The following is a 20,002-nucleotide window of genomic DNA, read 5'->3' as shown; positions in this document are numbered from 1 at the left end:
GTCAAAGTCTGTAGCTCCCAGTCATCTTTACCCCCTCCCTTTTGGCAAGCATCAGTTTGTTCTCTGTCTTGAATTTATAGGTCTAATTCTGCTTTTTGTTTATTCGTATTTTTATTAGATTCTACTTATGAGTAAAAATAATACGTTGTCTTTCTCAGTCTGACTTATTTCACTTAGCATAATCTTTCCATTAATTTTTGTCTCCTTCCTTTTCCTTCAGGAATGTTCACTTATAGTTTTTACTTTTCCTTTGGGATTGTTCATTGTCAGTACATAGAAATGTGATTGAGGGGCGCCTGGGTGGTTCAGTCGGTTGAGCGTCCGACTTCAGCTCAGGTCACGATCTCGCAGTTCGTAAGTTTGAGCCCCACGTTGGGCTCTGTTCTGACAGCTTGCAGCCTGGAACCTGCTTCAGATTCTGTGTTTCCCTCTCTCTGCCCCTTCCCACCTCATGCTCTGTCTCTCTCTGTCTCTCAAAAATGAATAAACATTGGAAAAAAAAAAAAAGAAATGTGATTGATTTTTCTATGTTGATTTTGTATCCAACAACTTTGATGAATTCATTTACTCGTTTTTTTTTTTTAATTTTAAATATTTATTTTTGAGAAAGCGAGAGAGAGAGAGAGAGAGAGAGAGAGAAAACAAGTGTGTGAAAGAATCTCAAGCAGGCTCCAAGCTCTGAGCTTTCAGCACAGAGCTGGACATGGGCCTCGGACCCACAAACTGTGAGATCATGATGTGAGCCAAAGTCAGACACTTAACTGACTGAGCCACCCAGGTGACCCTGAATTCATTTACTCTAAAATTTTTGTTTCTTTTTGTATGGACTCTTTAGCGTTTTCTACATATAAGATAATGTTATCTGTGAACAGAGATCATTGTGCGTCTTATCTTCCAATTTAGATGCCTTTTATTTATGTCTTTTTAAGTGCTCTGACTAGGACTTCCAGTATGTTGAATAGAAGTGGTAAGACTGGGCAATTTTTTCCAATCGTAGAGGAAACTCCTTCAGGCTTCCACCCTAAGTAAAATATTAGTTCTAGGTTTTCCACATACGGCTATCATTACTTTGAAGTAATTTCCTTCTATTCCGAGTTTGTTGAGTGTTATCATGAAAAAGTATTGACTTTTGTTGAATGTTTTTTTCTGCATTAATTTAGATCAGAGTATGTGTGTTCTTCATCTTGTTCTATGTTGTATTAAATGGGCTGATTTCTATATGTTGAACCTCCCTTGTATTTCTGGGATAAATCTCACTTGAGTCCTGGTGTAAAATGTTTTAATGTGCTGTTGCATTCTGTTTGCCAGAATTTTGCTAAAGATTTTTGCATCAATATTCAGCAGGGATGTTAATCTGTAGTTTTCTTGTAGTGCCTTTTTCTAGGTTTTGGTATTGAAGTAATGCTAGCCTCATGAGTTTGGAAATAGTCCCTTCTATCCAATTTTTTGACAAGAGTTTAAGGAGGATTGATGTTAATTCCCCCTTAAATGTTCGCTAGAATTCACCATTCACTAGTGAAACCATCTGGTCCTGAGATTTTCTCTGTTAGGTTTTTGATTACTGATTCAATCTCCTTACTAGTCTGTTCAGATTTTCTATTTTTTTTTTTCATGATTCAGTTTCAGTGGTCATGTATTCCTGGGAATTTATCCATTTCCTCTCAGTTATCCAATTTGTTGGTGTATTATTGTTCATAATACTCACTTATAATCCTTTTTATTTCTGTAAAATAAATTGTAATGTCCCTTTTTTCATTAATAGTTTTAGGTTTTTGAGTCTTCTATTTTTTTCCAGAGGCCATCTTGCAATAATTTTGTCAATTTTGTTGATGGTTTTGAGGAACTAACTCTAGGTTTCACTGATTTTCTCTATTGTTTTTCTATTTTGTATTTTGCTTATCTCTGCTTTGCATTATTTTCTTCCTTATCCTAGTTTTGACTTTAGCTTGTTTTTCTTCTTTTATTTAAGATATAAAGGTAAGTTATTGTTATAAGATCTTTATTAATGAATTTACACCTATAAATTTCCCTCTTAGAACTACTTTCACTCTATCCCATAAGTTTTAGTATATTGTTTTCATTTTCATTTGTCTCAAGTATTTTCTAATTTCCTGAGTGATTTCTTCTTTGACCCATTGGTTGTTTAAGAATGTATTGTTTTGGGCACCTGGGTGGCTCAATCGGTTAAGCATCCAACTTCCACTCAGGTCATGATCTCACAGTTCGTGAGTTCCAGCCCCGCATCCGGCTCTGTGCTGACAGCTCAGAGCCTGGAGCCTGCTTTGGATTCTGTGTTTCCCCTCTCTCTCTGCCCCTCCCCGACTCACACTCTGTGTCTCACTGTCTCAAAAATAAATTTTCCAGTTCTCCTGTTGCTATTAAATTCTAAATCCATTCCATTGTGATTGAAAGGATACAGTGTATAATTTTAATATTTTACAATTTATGAACACTTGTTTTGTGATCTATATGTGGTATCCTGATCACCCAGCCTATGTTCTATGCTGGATAATGTTCCATGTACACTTGAGAAAAATATGCATTCTGCTGTTGTTGGGTGGAGTGTTCTGTATAGGTCTGCTAGTTCCAACGGATCTATAGTGTTGTTTTAGTCCTCCATATATTCCATCTGGATGTTCTGTCCACTATTGAAAGTAGTCTATTAAAGTCCTCTATTACTGTTGTTTCTCTCTTCAAATTTGTCAGTGTTTGCTTCATCTATTTTGGAACTCTCAAGTTTGTTTCGTATATGTTTATATTAGTTATGTCTTCTTATTGAATGAACCCTTTTATCATTATAATAATGTTGTCTCTTGTTTTTCACTTAAAGTCTATTTTGTTTGATATTGGTATAGCTAACCTTGCACTCATTCGGTTTGTCTTTGCTTGGGGTATCTTTTCCTACCTGTGTGTATCTTTATTTCTAAAGTGAGTCTCTTATAAACAATATATACAGATCTTCTTTGACTTATGAAGGGGTTAGTCCTGAAAAACCCATTATAAGTTGAAAATATCATAAATAAAAAATGCATTTAATATACTCAAACTACTGAACATCATAGATTAGCCTAGTCTACCTTAAACATGCTGAAAAAACATTAGTATACAGTTGGGCAAAATCGTCTAACACAATGCATATTTTATAATAGAGTGTTAAATATTTCTTTTAATTTATTGAGTACTTAACTGAAAGTGAAAAACAGAATGATTATATGTGTACAGAATAGCTGTTCATATATTGGTTGTTTACCCTCATGATTGTGTGGGTGACTGGGAGTTATGGCTCACTGCTTCTTCCCAGTATCACAAGAGAGTATTGTACAGTGTATTGCTAGCCTGAGAAGAGCTCAAAATTCAAAATTCAAAGTACAAGTTTTTACGGAATGGGTATTACTTTTGCACTATCAGCAAGTCAAAAAATCATAAGTTGCACCATCATAAGTTGGAGACTGTCTGTAGTTGGATATTCTTTTTGAAGTTCCTTCTATTAATCTGTGTTTTTTTAAAGCGTTTAGTCCATTTATACTAAATTACTGATAGGGAAGCACTACTTTTGTCATTTGGTTAGTTTTTTTCTGTATGTATGTCTTATAGCTTTTTTATCCCTCATTTCCTTCACTGCTGCCTTCCTTTGTGGTAGTTGATATTTTGCAGATACACAGTTGGTTCCCTTTGCATTTTATTTCAGGAATAGTCTATAGATATCTTCTTTGTTGTTAGCATAGGGATTACATACAGAATCGTAAAATGATGACAAATTGACACCAGTTTAACTTCAATTGCATACAAAACTCTACTCCTTTTAGATTAACCCCCTTTCCTTCATGTTTTTGATGTCCCCAGTAATGTCTTTATATCTTTTGTACCCATCTGCAGAGGTTTATACTTATTTTTGTATTTATCTTTTAAATCTTGTAGAAAATAAAGAGTAGAGTTATTAAGCAAAATGATAATACTGGTTTTTACATATATGTCCATGTATTTACCTTTGCTAGAGAATTTTATATTTTTATATGGCTTTGAGTCACTGTTTAGCATCTCTTACTTTCAACTTGAAGGACTTCTTTTAGGATTTCTTCTGTACCGTGTCTGGTGGTAATAAAATTCTTGTTTTTGTCTTTTTATCTTATAATGTCTTTATTTCTCTTTAATTTATGAAGAGTATTTTTGCTAGTTAGAGAGTTTTCATTTGATATTTTTCTTTCTTTCAGGCCTTTAAATATATCATTCACTGCCTTTTGACTTGCAAGCTTTCTTCTGAAAATTTCCCTGAGTGTTCTGTGGGGATTTCTTATAGACGATGACAAGTCATTTCTCTCTTGATGCTTTCAGGATTCCCTTTTTATCTTTGGCTCTTGACACTTTGATTTCAATATGTCTTGGTTTCGTCTCTGTATATCTATGCTACTTGGAGTTCATTAAGCTTATTGTATTTGTATACTCATGACATTTTGCAAATATGGGGAGGTTTTAAAGATCATTTCCTCAAATAATCACCCTGCCCTTTTCTCTCCTTCTTCTGGAAATCCCGTGATATATATATTGATATGTTTGATGGTATCCCATAGGTTCCTCAAGTTCTGTTCACTTTAGTCTATCTTTTTTTGCTCCCCAGATTCCACAATTTCAAATGACTTGTGTTCATGTTCTCTTCTGTCTGAGTCTGCTCTTAAACCCATCTAGTGAAATTTAAATTCAGTTATACTTTTCAGCTCCAAAACTTCTCTTTGATTCTTTTTTATAAGTTATATTTCTGTTTTTTTTTTTATTCTCATATTGCTCATATACTTCCCAATTTTCTTTAGTTCTTTGTGTTTTCCTGTAACTTTTGAACATATTTAAGATAGTTATTTTAAAGTCTGTTGTATATGTCCAATTGTGTGCTTCTTCATGGACATTTTCTGGACATTTGTTTAGTTTCTTTAAATGGGACCTCTTTCCATGTTTCTTTGCATGTATAGTGAACTTATGTTGAAATTTAGGCATTTGAAGAAACAACTACCTCTCCCAGTTTTTAGAGATTGGTGTGGAAGCCCTTTACTAATTAACAGGACTCAACCTTGAGAACAATCTGAGGCAGAACCTTAAGATTTTATATCTTTTCTCAGCATACATCCTTTTGGTCCTATGTATATGCTTTCTTTTTTCAATTTGTCTGATCTGGTTTTGTTTTTGTTTTTGGTTTATTTTTGCTTATTTTGAAAAATAATTTTATTTTATTTTGTTTCATCATGATAAATGTACTCTTTAATCGTCATCCCATATTATCCCTTTTGGTAACCATTGGTTTGTTCTCTATAGTTAAGGGTATTTCTTGGTTTGTCTCTCTCTCTCTCTCTCTTTTTTTCCCCTTTGCTTATTGGTTTTGCTTCTTAAGTTACAGAGGTGAGCGAGATAATATGGTATTTGTCTTTCTCTGACTGGCTTATTTTGTTCAGCATCGTACTTTCTAGTTCCGTTAATGTTATTGTATGTGTCTTTTTTTTTTTTTAATAAGCTCTAGACCGAAATGGGGCTCAAACTCACAAACCTGAGATCAAGAGTTGTATGCTCTAACAATTGAGCCAGCCAGGCACCCCTGTTCATTTTATTGCAAATGGCAAGATTCCATTCTTTTTTATGGCTGAATAATATATGTGTGTATATATACATATATATGTGTATATATATATAAATATACACACACGTGTGTGTATATGTGTATATATATGTGTGTATATATGTGTGTGTGTGTGTATATATATATGTGTGAGTGTGTGTGTGTGTGTGTGTGTACACACACACACACACACACACCACCTTTTTTTTATCCACTCATCTATCAGTGGATACTTGGGCTGCTTCCACAGTTTGGCTACTGTAAACAATACTGCAATAAACATAGGGGTGCATGTTTCCTTTGAATTAGTGTTTTTGTATTTTTTGGGTAAATACCCAGTAGTTCAGTTCCTGGATTGTAGGGTAGTTCTATTTTTAATTTTTTGAGTAACCTCCATACAGTTTTCTACAATGGCTGCACCAATTTGCATTCCCACCAACAGTGCAAGAGGGTTCCTTTTTATCCACATCCTCACCAACACTTGTTTCTTGTGTTTTTAATTATAGCCATTCTGGCAGGTGTAAGGTGATATCTCATTGAGGTTTTTATTTGCATTTCCCTGATGATAAGTAATGTTGAGCTTTTCATGTGTCTGTTGGCCTTCGGTATGTCTTCTTTGGAGAAATAAGTGTTCATGTCTTCTGCCCATTTTTAATTTGCTTATTTATTTGTTTTTGGCTGTTGAGTTTTATAAGTTCTTTATATATTTTGGATACTGGTCCATTATCTGACATGGCATTTGCAAATATCTTCTCCCATTCAGTAGGTTTCCGTTTAGTTTTTTTGGTTGTTTCTTTTGCTGTCCAAAAATGTTTTATTTTGATGTAGACACAATATTTATTTTTGCTTTTATTTCCCTTGCCTCAGAAGACATATCTAGAAAAAGGTTGCTATCGCCAATGTCAGAAAGATTACTGCCTGTCCTCTCTTCAAGGATTTTTATGGTTTCAGGTCTCACATTTAGGACTTTAATCCATTTTGGGCTTATTTTTGTGTATGGTGACAGAAAGTTGTTCAGTTTCTTTCTTTTGCATGTTGCTGTCCAATTTTCCCAACACTATTTGTTGAACAGACTGTGTTTTTTCCCATTGGATATTCATTTTTACTTTGTCAAAGATTAATCATACAATTGCAGGTTTATTTCTGGGTTTTCTGCTCTATTCTGTTGATCTATGTATGCATTTTTATGTCAGTAACATACTGTTTTAATTACTACCATTTTGCAACATAACTTGAAATCTGGAATTGTGATATCTTCAGTTTTGTTTTTCTTTTTCAGTATTGCTTTGGCAATTTGAAGTCTTTTGTGGCTCCGTACAAATTTTAGGATGGTTTGTTTTAGCTCTGTGAAAAATGATGGTGGTGTTTTGATAGGGATTGAATTAAATTTGTAGATTGTTTTGGGTAGCCCAGACATTCTAACAATATTTGTTCTTTCAACCCATGAGTATGGAATTCTTTTCCACTTCTTTGCATTACCTTAAATTTCTTTCATCAGTGTTTTATAGTTTTCAGAGTATAGGTCTTTCACTTCTTTGGTTAAGTTTATTCCAAGATATATTATTGTTTTTGGTGCAGTTGTAAATGGGATTGTTTTCTTAATTTCATTTTCTGCTGCTTCATTATTAGTATATAGGAATGCAACATATTTCTTCACATTGATTTTGAATCCTGCAACTTTACTGAATTCATTTATCAGTTCTAGTCTTTTCTTGGTGGAGTTTTGATGGTTTTCTATTTATAGGATCATGCCATCTGCAAATAATGACAGTTTTACTTCTTCCTTACCAATTTGGACTCCTTATATCTCTTCTTGTTGTCTAATTGCTATGGCTAGGACTTCCAGTAATTTGTTGAATAAAAATGAAAGAGTGGATATGTTTGTCTTATTCCTGACCTTAGGGGGAAACACCCAGTTTTGCACCATTGAGTATGATGTTGGCTGTGGGTTTTTCATATAAGGCCTTTATTATGTTGAGATATGTTCCACCTAGACCTACTATGCAGAGTTTTTATCATGAATGTGTGTTGTACTTTGTCAAATGCTCTTTCTGTATTGATTGAAGTGATCATATGGTTCTTATCCTTTCTCTTATTGATGTGATGTATCATGTTGATGGCTTTGTGCATATTAAACCACCCTTGCGTCCTAGGAATAAATTCCACTTGATTGTGGTATATGATTTTTTACATTATTGTTGGATTTATTTTGCTTGTATTTTCTTTTACATCACTATTCATGAGAGATATTAGCCTGTAGTTCCTTTCATTATGGTGTCTTTATCTGGTTTTAGTATCAGGCTGATACTGGCCTCATGGAATGAATTTGGATGTTTACCTTCCTCTTCTATTTTTTGGAATAGTTTAACAAGAATGTGTATTAACGCTTCTTAAATGTTTGTAGAATTTGCCTGTGAAGCTACCTGGTCCTGGGTTTTTGTTTGGGGGAGGTTTTTTGTTTTTTTTTTTTTTATTTTATTACTGATTCAGTTTCATTGCTAGTGATTGGTCTGTTCAAATTTTCTATTTCTTCCTGCTTTAGTTTTGGTAGGCTATATGTTTCTAGGAATTTATCCATTTCTTCTAAGTTGTCCAAGTTTTTGGCATTTAGGTTTTCATAATATTCTGTTAAAATTGTTTGTATTTCTATAGTGTTGGTTGTTATTTTTCCTCTTTCATTATTAATTTTGTTTCTTTGGGATATCTTTTTTTAAATGAAACTTCCTAGAGGTTATGATCTTTTCTTTTTTTAAAAATATATATTTATTTTTGAAAGAGAGAGACAGAGTGTGAGTGGGAGAGGGGCAGTGAGAGAGGGAGACAGAACCTAAAGCAGGCTCCAAGCTCTGAGCTGTCAGCACAGACTGATGTGTGACTTGAAATCATGGACCACAATATCATGACCTGAGCTGAAGTCAGATGCTTAACCAACTGAGCCATCAAGGCACTCCTGTTGATCTTTACAAAGAACAAGCTCCTGGTTTCATTGAACTACTCTTTTTTCTTTCTTTTCTTTTCTTTTCTTTTCTTTCTTTCTTTCTTTCTTTCTTTCTTTCTTTCTTTCTTTCTTTCTTTTAAATATGAAATTTATTCTCAAATTGGTTTCCATACAACACCCAGTGCTCATTCCAACAGGTGCCCTCCTCAATACTTATCACCCACCCTCCCCTCCCTCCCACACCCCCCATCAACCCTCAGTTTGTTCTCAGTTTTTAAGAGTCTCTTATGTTTTGGCCCCCTCCCTCTCTAACCTCTTTTTTTTTCCATTCCCCTCCCCCATGGTCTTCTGTTAAGTTTCTTAGGATCCACATAAGACCATATTTCATTCTTTCTCATTGCCACGTAGTATTCCATTGTGTATATAAACCACAATTTCTTTATCCATTCATCGGTTGATGGACATTTAGGCTCTTTCCATAATTTGGCTATTGTTGAAAGTGCTGATATAAACATTGGGGTACAAGTGCCCCAATGCATCAGCACTCCTGTATCCCTTGGGTAAATTCCTAGCAGTGCTATTGCTGGGTCATAGGGTAGATCTATTTCTAATTTTTTGAGGAACCTCACAACTGTTTTCCAGAGCAGCTGCACCAGTTTGCATTCCCAGCAACAGTGCAAGACGGTTCCCATATCTTCACATCCTCGCCAGCATCTATAGTTCTCCTGATTTGTTCATTTTAGCCACTCTGACAGACATGAGGTGATATCTCAGTGTGGTTTTGATTTGTATTTCCCTGATAAGGAGTGAGGTTGAGCATCTTTTCATGTGCCTGTTGGCCATCTGGATGTCTTCTTTAGAGAAGTGTCTATTCATGTTTTCTGCCCATTTCTTCACTGGATTATTTGTTTTTTGGGTGTGGAGTTTGGTGTGCTCTTTATAGATTTTGGATACTAGCCCTTTGTTCGATATGTCATTTGCAAATATCTTTTTCCATTCCATTGGTTGCCTTTTAGTTTTGTTGATTGTTTCCTTTGCAGTGCAGAAGCTTTTTATCTTCATAAGGTCCCAGTAGTTCATTTTTGCTTTTAATTCCCTTGCCTTTGGAGATGTGTCAAGTAAGAAATTGCTGCGGCTGAGGTCACAGAGGTTTTCTCCTGCTTTCTCCTCTAGGGTTTTGGTGGTTTCCTGTCTCTCATTCAGGTCCTTTATCCATTTTGAGTTTATTGAATGCAAACTCCATTGAGTTTATTGAATGGTGTAAGAAAGTGATCTAGTTTCATCCTTCTGCATGTTAATGTCCAGTTCTCCTAGCACCATTTGTTAAAGAGACTGTCTTTTGTCCATTGGATATTCTTTCCTGCTTTGTCAAAGATTAGTTGGCCATACGTTTGTGGGTCTAGTTCTGGGGTTTCTATGCTATTCCATTGGTCTATGTGTCTGTTTTTGTGCCAATACCATGCTGTCTTGATGATTACAGCTTTGTAGTAGAGGTTAAAGTCTGGGATTGTGATGCCTCCTACTTTGGTCTTCTTCAAAATTACTTTCGCTACTTGGGTTCTTTTGTGGTTCCATATAAATTTTAGGATTGCCTGTTCTAACTTCGAGAAGAATGCTGGTGCAATTTTGATTGGGATTGCATTGAATGTGTAGATTGCTTTGGGTAATATTGACATTTTAACAGTACTTATTCTTCCAATCCATGAGTATAGAATGTTTTTCCATTTCTTTATATCTTCTTCAATTTCCTTCATAAACTTTGTATAGTTTTCAGCTTACAGATCTTTCACATCTTTGGTTAGGTTTATCGCTAGGTATTTTATGCTTCCTGGTGCAATTGTGAATGGGATAAGTTTCTTTATTTGTCTTTCTGTTGTTTCATTATTAATGTATAAGAATGAAACTGATTTCTGTACATTAATTTTGTATCCTGTGACTTTGCTGAATTCATGTATCAGTCTAGCAGACTTTTGGTGGAGTCTATCAGGTTTTCCATGTAAAATATCATGTCATCTGCAAAAAGTGAAAGCTTAACTTCATCGTTGCCAATTTTGATGCCTTTGATTTCCTTTTATTGTCTGATTGCTGATGCTAGAACTCCCAACACTATGTTAAACAACAGTGGTAAGAGTGGACATCCCTGTCGTGATCCTGATCTCAGGGAAAAAGCTCTCAGTTTTCCCCATTGAGGATGATATTGGCTGTGGCCTTTTCATAAATGGCTTTTATGATGTTTAAGTATGTTCCTTCTATCCCGACTTTCTCGAGGGATTTTATTAAGAAAGGGTGCTGGATTTTGTCCAAGGCCTTTTCTGCATCGATTGACAGGATCATATGGTTCTTATCTTTTCTTTTATTAATGTGATGTATCACGTTGATTGATTTGCGAATGTTGAACCAGCCCTACAGCCCAGGAATAAATCCCACTTGATCATGGTGTATAATTCTTTTTATATGCTGTTGAATTCGATTTGCTAGTATCTTATTGAGAATTTTTGCATCCATATTCATCAGGGATATTGGTCTGTAGTTCTCTTCTTTTACTGGGTCTCTGTCTGGTTTAGGAATCAAAGTAATACTGGCTTCATAGAATGAGTCTGGAAGTTTTCCTTCCCTTTCTATTTTTTGGAACAGCTTGAGAAGGATAGGTATTATCTCTGCTTTAAATGTCTGGTAGAATTCCCCTGGGAAGCCATCTGGTCCTGGACTCATTTGTTGGGAGGTTTTTGATATCTGATTCAATTTCTTCCCTGGTTATGGGTCTGTTTGTTTTCTATTTCTTCCTGTTTGAGTTTTGGAAGTGTGTGGTTGCTTAGGAATTTGTCCATTTCTTCCAGGTGGTCCAGTTTGTTGTCATATAATTTTTCATAGTATTCCCTGATTATTGCTTGTATTTCTGAGCGGTTGGTTGTAATAATTCCATTTTCATTCATGATTTCATCTATTTGGGTCATCTCCCTTTTCTTTTTGAGAAGCCTGGCTAGAGGTTTATCAATTTTGTTTATTTTTTCAAAAAACCAACTCTTGGTTTCATTGATCTGCTCTACATTTTGTTTAGATTCTATATTGTTTATTTCTGCTCTGATCTTTATTATCTTTCTTCTTCTGCTGGGTTTAGGGTATCTTTGCTGTTCTGCTTCTATTTCCTTTAGGTGTGCTGTTAGATTTTGTATTTGGGATTTTTCTTGTTTCTTGAGATAGGCCTGGATTGCAATGTATTTTCCTCTCAGGACTGCCTTCGCTGCATCCCAAAGCATTTGGATTGCTGTATATTCATTTTCATTTGTTTCTGTATATTTTTTCATTTCTTCTCTAATTGCCTGGTTGACCCATTCATTCTTTAGTAGGGTGTTCTTTAACCTCCACGCTTTTGGAGGTTTTCCAGACTTTTTCCTGTGGTTGATTTCAAGCTTCATAGAATTGTGGTCTGAAAGTATGCATGGTATGATCTCATTCTTTTATACTTACGAAGGGCTTTTTGTGACCCAATATGTGATCTGTCTTGGAGAATGTTCCATATGCTCTTGAGAAGAAAGTATATTCTGTTGCTTTGGGATTCAGAGTTTTAAATATATCTGTTAAGTCCATCTGATCCATTGTATTGTTCAGGGGCCTTGTTTCTTTATTGAACCTGTGTCTAAATGATCTGTCCATTGTTGTAAGTGGAGTATTAATGTCCCCTTTAATTACCACATTCTTATCAATAAGATTGTTTACATTTGTGATTGTTTTACATATCTGGGGGCTCCTGTATTCAGTGCATAGACATTTATAATTGTTAACTCTTCCTGATGGATAGACCCTGTGATTATTATATAATGCCCTTCTTCATCTCTTGTTACAGCCTTTAATTTAAAGTCCAGTTTGTCTGATATAAGTATGGCTACTCCAGCTTTCTTTTGACTTCCAGTGGCATGATAAATAGTTCTCCATCCCCTCACTCTCAATCTGAAGGTGTCCTCAGGTCTAAAATGAGTCTCTTGTAGACAGCAAATAGATGGGTCTTGTTTTTTTATCCATTCTGATACCCTATGTCTTTTGGTTGGTGCATTTAGTTCATTTACATTCAGTGTTATATTGAAAGATATGGGTTTAGAGTCATTGTGATGTCTGTAGGTTTCATGCTTGTAGTGATGTCTCTGGTACTTTGTGGTCCTTGCAACATTTCACTCACAGAATCCAGCTTAGGATCTTTTGTAGGGCTGGTTTAGTGGTGATGAATTCTTTCAGTTTTTGTTTGTTTTGGAAGACTTTTATCTCTCCTTCTATTCTAAATGACAGACTTGCTGGATAAAGGATTCTCGGCTACATATTTTTTTCTGTTCATCACGTTGAAGATTTCCTGCCATTCCTTTCTGGCCTGCCAAGTTTCAGTAGATAGGTCTGCCACTAGTCTTATTGGTCTCCCTTTATATGTTAGAGCGTGTTTATTCCTAGCTGCTTTCAGAATTTTCTCTTTATCTTTGTATTTTGCCAGTTTCACTATGATATGTGGAGAAGAAAATCGATTCAAGTTACATCTTAACGGAGTTCTCTGTGCCTCTTGGATTTCAATGCCTTTTTCCTTCCCCAGATCAGGGAAGTTCTCAGCTATGATTTGTTCAAGTACATCTTCAGCCTCTTTCTCTCTCTTCCTCTTCTGGAATTCCTATTATATGGATATTGTTCCGTTTCACTGCATCACTTAGTTCTCTAATTCTCCCCTCATACTCCTGGATTTTTTTATCTTTTTTTCAGCCCCTTCTTTTCCCATAATTTTATCTCCTAATTCACCTATTCTCTCCTCTGCCTCTTCAATCCGAGCTGTGGTCACCTCCATTTTATTTTGCACCTCATTTATAACATTTTTTAACTCCTCATGACTATTTCTTAGACCTTTGATCTCTGTAGCAATAGATTCTCTGCTGTCCTCTATACTTTTTTCAAGCCCAGCCATTAATTTTATGACTATCATTCTAAATTCTTGTTCTGTTATATTGCTTAAATTGTTTTTGATCAATTCATTAGCTGTTGCTACTTCCAGCAGTTTCTTTTGAAGAGAATTCTTCCATTTTGTCATTTTGGATAGTCCCTGGGGTGGCGTGGAACTGCAGGGCACTTCCTCTGTGCTCTCTGGAGTAACTTGCCTTGGTGGGTGGGGCTGCAGTCAGACCTGATGTCTGTCCCCAGCCCAGCCTTGGGGACACAGTCAGACTGGTGTGTACCTTATCTTTCCCTCTCCCAGGGGCAGGACTTACTGTGGAGTGCTGTGTCCCCTGTCTGGGCTACTTGCACACTGCCAGGCTTGTGGTGCTGCTTTCATGGGGTCTGGCGTATTAGCCGGAATGGATCCGCAAGGTGCACAGGGGCGGGAGGGTTAGGTTAGCTCGCTTTGCCATCGGTGGTCCCCTGCGGGAGAGGCCCCGCAGCACCAGGGAGGGAGGCCGACCAGTCAGAGGGATAGATCCACAGAAGTACAGCGTTGGGTGTTTGTGAAGTGCAAGCAAGTTTGGTGATGGGAACTGGTTCCCTTTAGGATTTTGCCTGGGGGATGGGTGAGGGAGATGGGCAAGGGAGATGGCGCTGGCCAGCGCCTTTGTTCCCTGTGGAGCTGAGCTCTGTCTTCCAGGGCTCAACACCTCTCCCTCCTGGTGTCCTTTCACTCTCCCGCTCTCCGAGCAGAGCTGTTGACTTATAACATTCCAGATGTTAAGTCCCACTGGCTGTCAGAACTCACTCCGTCTGGCCCTTCCACTTTGCAAGTCAGACTTGGGGGCTCTGCCTTGCCTGGCGGGCTGCCCATCCACCCCCACCCCCACCCCAGCTCTCTCCCACCAGTCTGTGTAGAGCACACCACCTCCGCCCTTCCTAGCCTCTTCCGTGGGCCTCTTGTCTACGTTTGGCTCTGGAGAGTCCGTTCTGCTAGTCTTCTGGCAGTTTTCTAGGTTATTTAGGCAGATCTGGGTGGAATCTAAGTGATCAGCAGGACACGGTGAGCCCCGTGTGCTCCTACTTCTTTCTTTCTGCCATCTTCTCTCCTCCTACTTCTTTCTTTCTTTTTCTTTCTTTCTTCTCTCTCTCTTTCTCTCTCTCTCTTTCCTTCTTTATTTCTTTCTTTGTTCTATATCATTTATTTTGGCTCTAAACTTTATTATTTCCTTCCTTCTGTTAAGGTTAGGTTGTTTATTTGAGATTTTCCTTGTTTCTTAAGGGAGGTCTGTGTTGTGACCAACTTCCCTGTTAGAACTACTTTTGCTGCATCCCAAATTTTTGGACCATTTTGTCTTCATTTTCATTTGTTTCCATGTAATTTGTAATTTCTTCTTTGATTTCTTGGTTCACCCATTCATTGTTTAATAGCATATTATTTAACTTCCATATTTGTGGTCTTTCTAGATTTTTGTCTTGTGTTTCATAGTGTTTCATAGTGTTGTGGTCAGAAAAGATGCATGGTATGACTTTGGTTTTTTTTTAATTTGTTGACCCTTGTTTTGTGGCCTAATGTGTGATAATATATTCTGGAAAATGCTCTGTGTATACTTGAAAGGAATGTGTATTATTTTGCTGTTTTAGGATGGAATGTTCTGAATATATCTGTTAAATCCATCTGGTCCAGTGTGTTATTCAAAGCTATTGTTTCCTCACTGCTTTTTGGTTTGGATGCTCTGTCCACTTATGTAAGTGGGGTGTTAAAGTCCCTTACTATTATTATCTTACTATCAGTTATCTCTTTTATGTTTGTTATTAACTGTTTTATGTATTTGAGTGTTTTCATGTTGGGCGTATAAATATTTACAATTGTTATATCCTCTTGTTGGATTGTTGCCTTTCTTATTTTATAATGTCTTTGTCTCTTGTTGTCTTTGTTTTAAAGTCTACTTTGTCAACTATAAGTATTGCTACCCCAGGTTTCTTTTGGCATCCATTTGCATGACAGGTGTTTCTCCATCCCCTCACTTTCAGTCTACTGATGTCTTTTTTTGAAGTGTCTTGTAGGCAGCATATAGATGGGTCTTATTTTTAAATTCATCCCGACACCCTATATGTTTTGATTGGAGCATTTAGTCCATTTACATTCAGAGTAATTACTGATACTTATTTATTGCCACTTTTTTATTTGTTTTGTGGTTGTTTCTGTATATTTTCTCTGATACTTTCTTCTTTTGCTCTCTTTTATGGTTTGTTGGCTTTCTTTAGTGATACACTTGGATACGCTTCTCTTTTTTCTTTACATATGTATTACTGGTTTTTGATTTATGGTTACCATTAGGTTTGTATAGGACATGTTATGTATAGAGCAGTCTATATTAAGTTGATGGTGGCTTATGTTTAAATCTAATTTTTACTCCTTTCCCTCCCATGTTTTAGATATATGGTATCATATTTCATATCCTTTTATTTTTGAATCCCTTGACTGATTTTTACAGAAATATTTATTTTTACTTCTTTTGTGTTTTTTACTTTTCCTAGTCTGACTTATTGTCTTCCTTTCCACTCCAGGTGTCCTTTTTAATATTTCTTGTAAGGTTGGGTTGGTGGTCACAAGTTCCTTTAGTTTTTGTTTGTCTGAGAAACTCTTCATTCCTCCTTCTATTCTGAATGATAGCCTTGCTGGATAGAGTGTTCTTGGTTGCAGATGTTTCCCTATCAGCATTTTGAATATATCATGCCAATTCCTTCTGGCCTGCAAAGTTTCTGCTGAAAAATTCACTGATAACATTATGAAGTTTCCCCTTGTATATAACTGTCTTCTTTTCTTTTGCTGCTTTAAAATGCTTTTATCACAGTTTTTGCCATTTTAATTGCTCTGTCTTGGTATGGACCTCCTTGGGTTGAATTTGGGGGGAATCTCTGTGACTCTTGGATCTGGATATATGTTTCTTTCCCCAAATTTGGGAAGTTTTCAGCTATATTTCTTCAAATAAATTTTCTGCCCCCTTATATTTTTCTTCTTCTGAGATCTCTATAATGCAGATGTTATTATACTTAATACTTTCTTAAGTATCAAGTAATCAGTGACTGAGTTCCCTGAGATAATTCTCAGTTTGTGTAATTTTCTTTCTTCTCTTTTTGACAGCTTGATTTCCATTACTCTGTCTTCCAGGTCATTAATTTGTCACATGTGACTAGGTCTGTTTCTATGTGTTAGAAAAGTTAGCCACTCCTTGCTCTTTAATAATCATAGCCTTATGGAGAAGATGTCCTGTAGTGCCCTGCAGTGCAGTATCCTTGTTCCCCAGGGCCTGGCATTTCAGGGAGTATCTCCTATGTGTATTGCGTGTGCTCTGCTATTGAGTCTTGGCCTCTTTTTCCTTCAGTCCAATTGTTTGCGGAGGCTGTCTTTGCCTATTGTGGGCAGCAAGATGTGCAATGGTCTGCTTGCAAAATGAGACCTGCCCCTGCTACTGCTGGAACTGAGGTCCTGCAAAATTTGAGAGGTCAAATAATGTGGTATTTGCAGGGTTTGTGCTGGTCTTCTGGGGAAGGGGCCTGCAGTGCTTAGATTGAGGTTAGCATGACTGGGAAGGGTGGATCTGCTGAAGTATGGGGGGGGGTGCTTGGTGCAAGCAAGTTAGGTAAGAGCTGCTGTGTTGTTTCCTGAAGGTGGCCCTTGTTTATGCTGGGGGGAAGGGGAGGGAAATGGCACCTGCTAGCTCCTTTGTTCCTGAAGGGGCCTACCCAAGATCTTTGTGTCTCTGGGCTGTGCTCTGACAAGAGCAGATCATTCTCTCCCCTGTCTGCCCCCTGAATTTTTCAAAATGCTGGTTCTATGCTGTATCTGCATGGGCTGTTTGTCATGCTGTCTCTTTTAGGGCAAGGATGCCACTTCCTAACACCTTCTGAGCTCTATCATAGCCAAGCCTGCTGATTTTTAAAATTCCAGACTTTAAGTCCTGCTAGTTTTAAGAACTCATGAAATTTGACTCCTCTTAGTCTCAAAGGCAAATATTACAGAGATTCATTCTCCTCATTTGTTGGCTTCCCTGTGTGAAAGTCTGTATTCTGCCCTTCTAGGTGCCACCAGTTCCCTCCCTATCACAGAAGCCCATGGTCTGTTTTGTTCACACACCATGTTTTTACCCTTTCTACCTTATTGATGAGGCCTCTTCCTTGCCTTTAGTTATGGAGTTTCTTGTATCAGTCTTCCTGGTTTAATTATGGCTGGCATGGGTGTTATCTAGTTGTATCCATGGGACAAGATGAGCTTAGGTTCCTCCTAATCTGCCATCTTCTCAGCTGAACTTCAAAGACTCCCTCTGTCTGATCTGCTTTTAAACATTTTATTTTCCAAGAATGCTTCCCATCATGCTTCTTCTCAGGGCCTTTAATATTCATTACATCCCCCTGCCTGTAAGCTCTTACTCTCAGGTGCATCTGCAGTCCCCTGTGATTTTCATGCACTGTGGCACCCATCAGCTGCCTTCTGTGATTTCAGGCATGGATCCAAACTGTGCCACTGTCTCAGTCTATTTAGGTGAGACAGAAACATTCCCTCAGGCACCCGACAGGTAGGCCAGAACAATGCAAACAAGTTCCAGTCTGCTCTTTCCAACCCAAGGGAGGGAACTGAGAATTGAGCCATTTCTTCCCAACTGTGTCTTGTCACATTGCAGAGAGGACTGGGCAAAGGCAAAGAAAAATCTGTGGAATTTCCTACTGGTTTGAATATGCCTTTTCCTTGATGAGACATTCACTTGGTTGCTGCAGATATTTGACTGCTTGTCAGAGCTCGTATAAAGTTGTTTTATCAGTATGTAGTTGTTTTTTTTGTTTGTCTTCCTGAGGAAATAAGGGACTGCAGTTTCTTGGTCTGCCATCTTGCTCTAAATTTACATTTATTTGATGTTATCTGTGCCTTCTGTCTTCATCATTAAAATAAACAGTAGAGAGGTGCCTGCATTACTAGTGTATTTTAAAACAACCATTATGCAGGAAAAAGAGGCAATGATGGGCCAGGAATAGATGTCACAAAAATAGTGTCAGTGTTGAAAATAAACAGTTCCTTTATGGTATGTGGAAAGAACTGTAACCAGGCAAGTTTTTCTTCTTATACCTATTGCATCTCCTATAGTCTTATAAACTTAAGAACGATGTTGAAGAAATTTGAGCTCTTCTAGATACAGTTATTAGATTTCAAATCTACAGTATACTTTTCTCTGTCCTCTATAATTGCCACATACTCCAGACTTTGCCTCTATAGTCGTCCAAACCTGAATTGTCTTTTCATGTAAATGCTTTCTATCCTTAGAGGACTACATCAAACTCCATTGTTTTTTAGACTTCATCTATGAACCGTCTACCTTACACTGCTCCCTTTCATCTTTGAATCATTCCTACAGGCAGTTATATACACTGGAACATTTAATTCATGAAGAGAGTTGAACAGGAACCCTTTGGGCTGATAGTGCAGATACTGTTATGCCTGTCTCCCAGGGTAAGAAAAAAAAAAAAAAAATATATATATATATATATATATATATATATGCAAATTCTTGATCCAAAATACTGCTATACAAGAAAAAAAATGTACAAACCAGGTAACTATAAATTAGGGATCAGGTAGAAGGGGGAATGCCTCAGGAAGTCTTCACAGTAGGAGGCTATAGGTGGGAAGAATATGAAGGAATGAAGGAAAGTCTAAGGCTGAATACTGCCCAACCATAGTTTTACCAGGGGCCTCATTCTTCCAATAAGTAATACTTTCATCTCAAACTTCTGTTTTTATATTGCTTAAATTTCACATACCTGGAAGATGAAATCAGATCTTCTAGGTTATATGAAGATGAACTCATAATTCTGTGTATGAAGTGATGTGTTGGTTCAGTAGTAAGATTCCTTTCTTCTTTCTGGGAAAGTGAAAACTATTTGTCACATAGAGATTGACATGTACTTTCTCACCTTATTGGCATATTTTAAACTCTAGCCTACACTACAATGAAAAAAATATCTAGAAATCACTTAAAAGATGGATGAACCCCATGACTCTCATGAAAAGATCTCTTTCCAATATGTATTTTTTGGGGAATGACTTAGTGAGGATGATCTATTATAATATGGGAGTTTGAATAGATTTTAAATTTCAGATTGTTTGAAGAATATAGTTTTCCATTTCTGCACTTTACAAATATTTTAAATCATACCTTACCGACTTCAAAAAGGAAAAGAAAAGAGACATAACTCTGTTCAATTCAGATGCTTTTCAGATCAATTATCTTAACATGTACTCTGACTTATTTGTTGGGAAGTCATGTGTGATTTCATGACCATATTTTTTACGAGAATATCATTATTGTGATTTTTCTTAAAATCTCAAAAAAAAGCGAATATTGAGATTATTGTTCATATAATCCATTTTGAATTTTGCTATATACAATTTGCTATACATTTACTATATACAATTATGCTATATGCTATAACATTTCTTTGGCTACCTATAAAGCCAGCATTTCTGAATATGAGGCTCAAGAAAACTATTCTGCAGACTG

The 20,002-nt window shown here is 36.7% G+C and overlaps 1 protein-coding gene across 3 annotated transcripts in view; it reads right to left on the bottom strand.

Annotated features, from left to right (window-relative positions):
• Window positions 1–20,002, bottom strand: part of FSIP2 (fibrous sheath interacting protein 2) — a 98,173-nt gene that overhangs the window by 12,350 nt on the left and 65,821 nt on the right. For all 3 annotated transcript variants that reach the window (XM_045480444.1, XM_045480443.1, XM_045480442.1), the window contains one exon: window positions 19,263–19,363. In XM_045480444.1, the coding sequence (XP_045336400.1) occupies window positions 19,263–19,363 (101 nt within the window). The remainder of the gene's footprint in view (window positions 1–19,262; window positions 19,364–20,002) is intronic.

This window comes from Leopardus geoffroyi, chromosome C1 (genome assembly GCF_018350155.1).
Source record: "Leopardus geoffroyi isolate Oge1 chromosome C1, O.geoffroyi_Oge1_pat1.0, whole genome shotgun sequence".
Taxonomy (NCBI): Eukaryota; Metazoa; Chordata; class Mammalia; order Carnivora; family Felidae; genus Leopardus; species Leopardus geoffroyi.
This window is presented reverse-complemented; position numbering and strand designations above follow the sequence as displayed.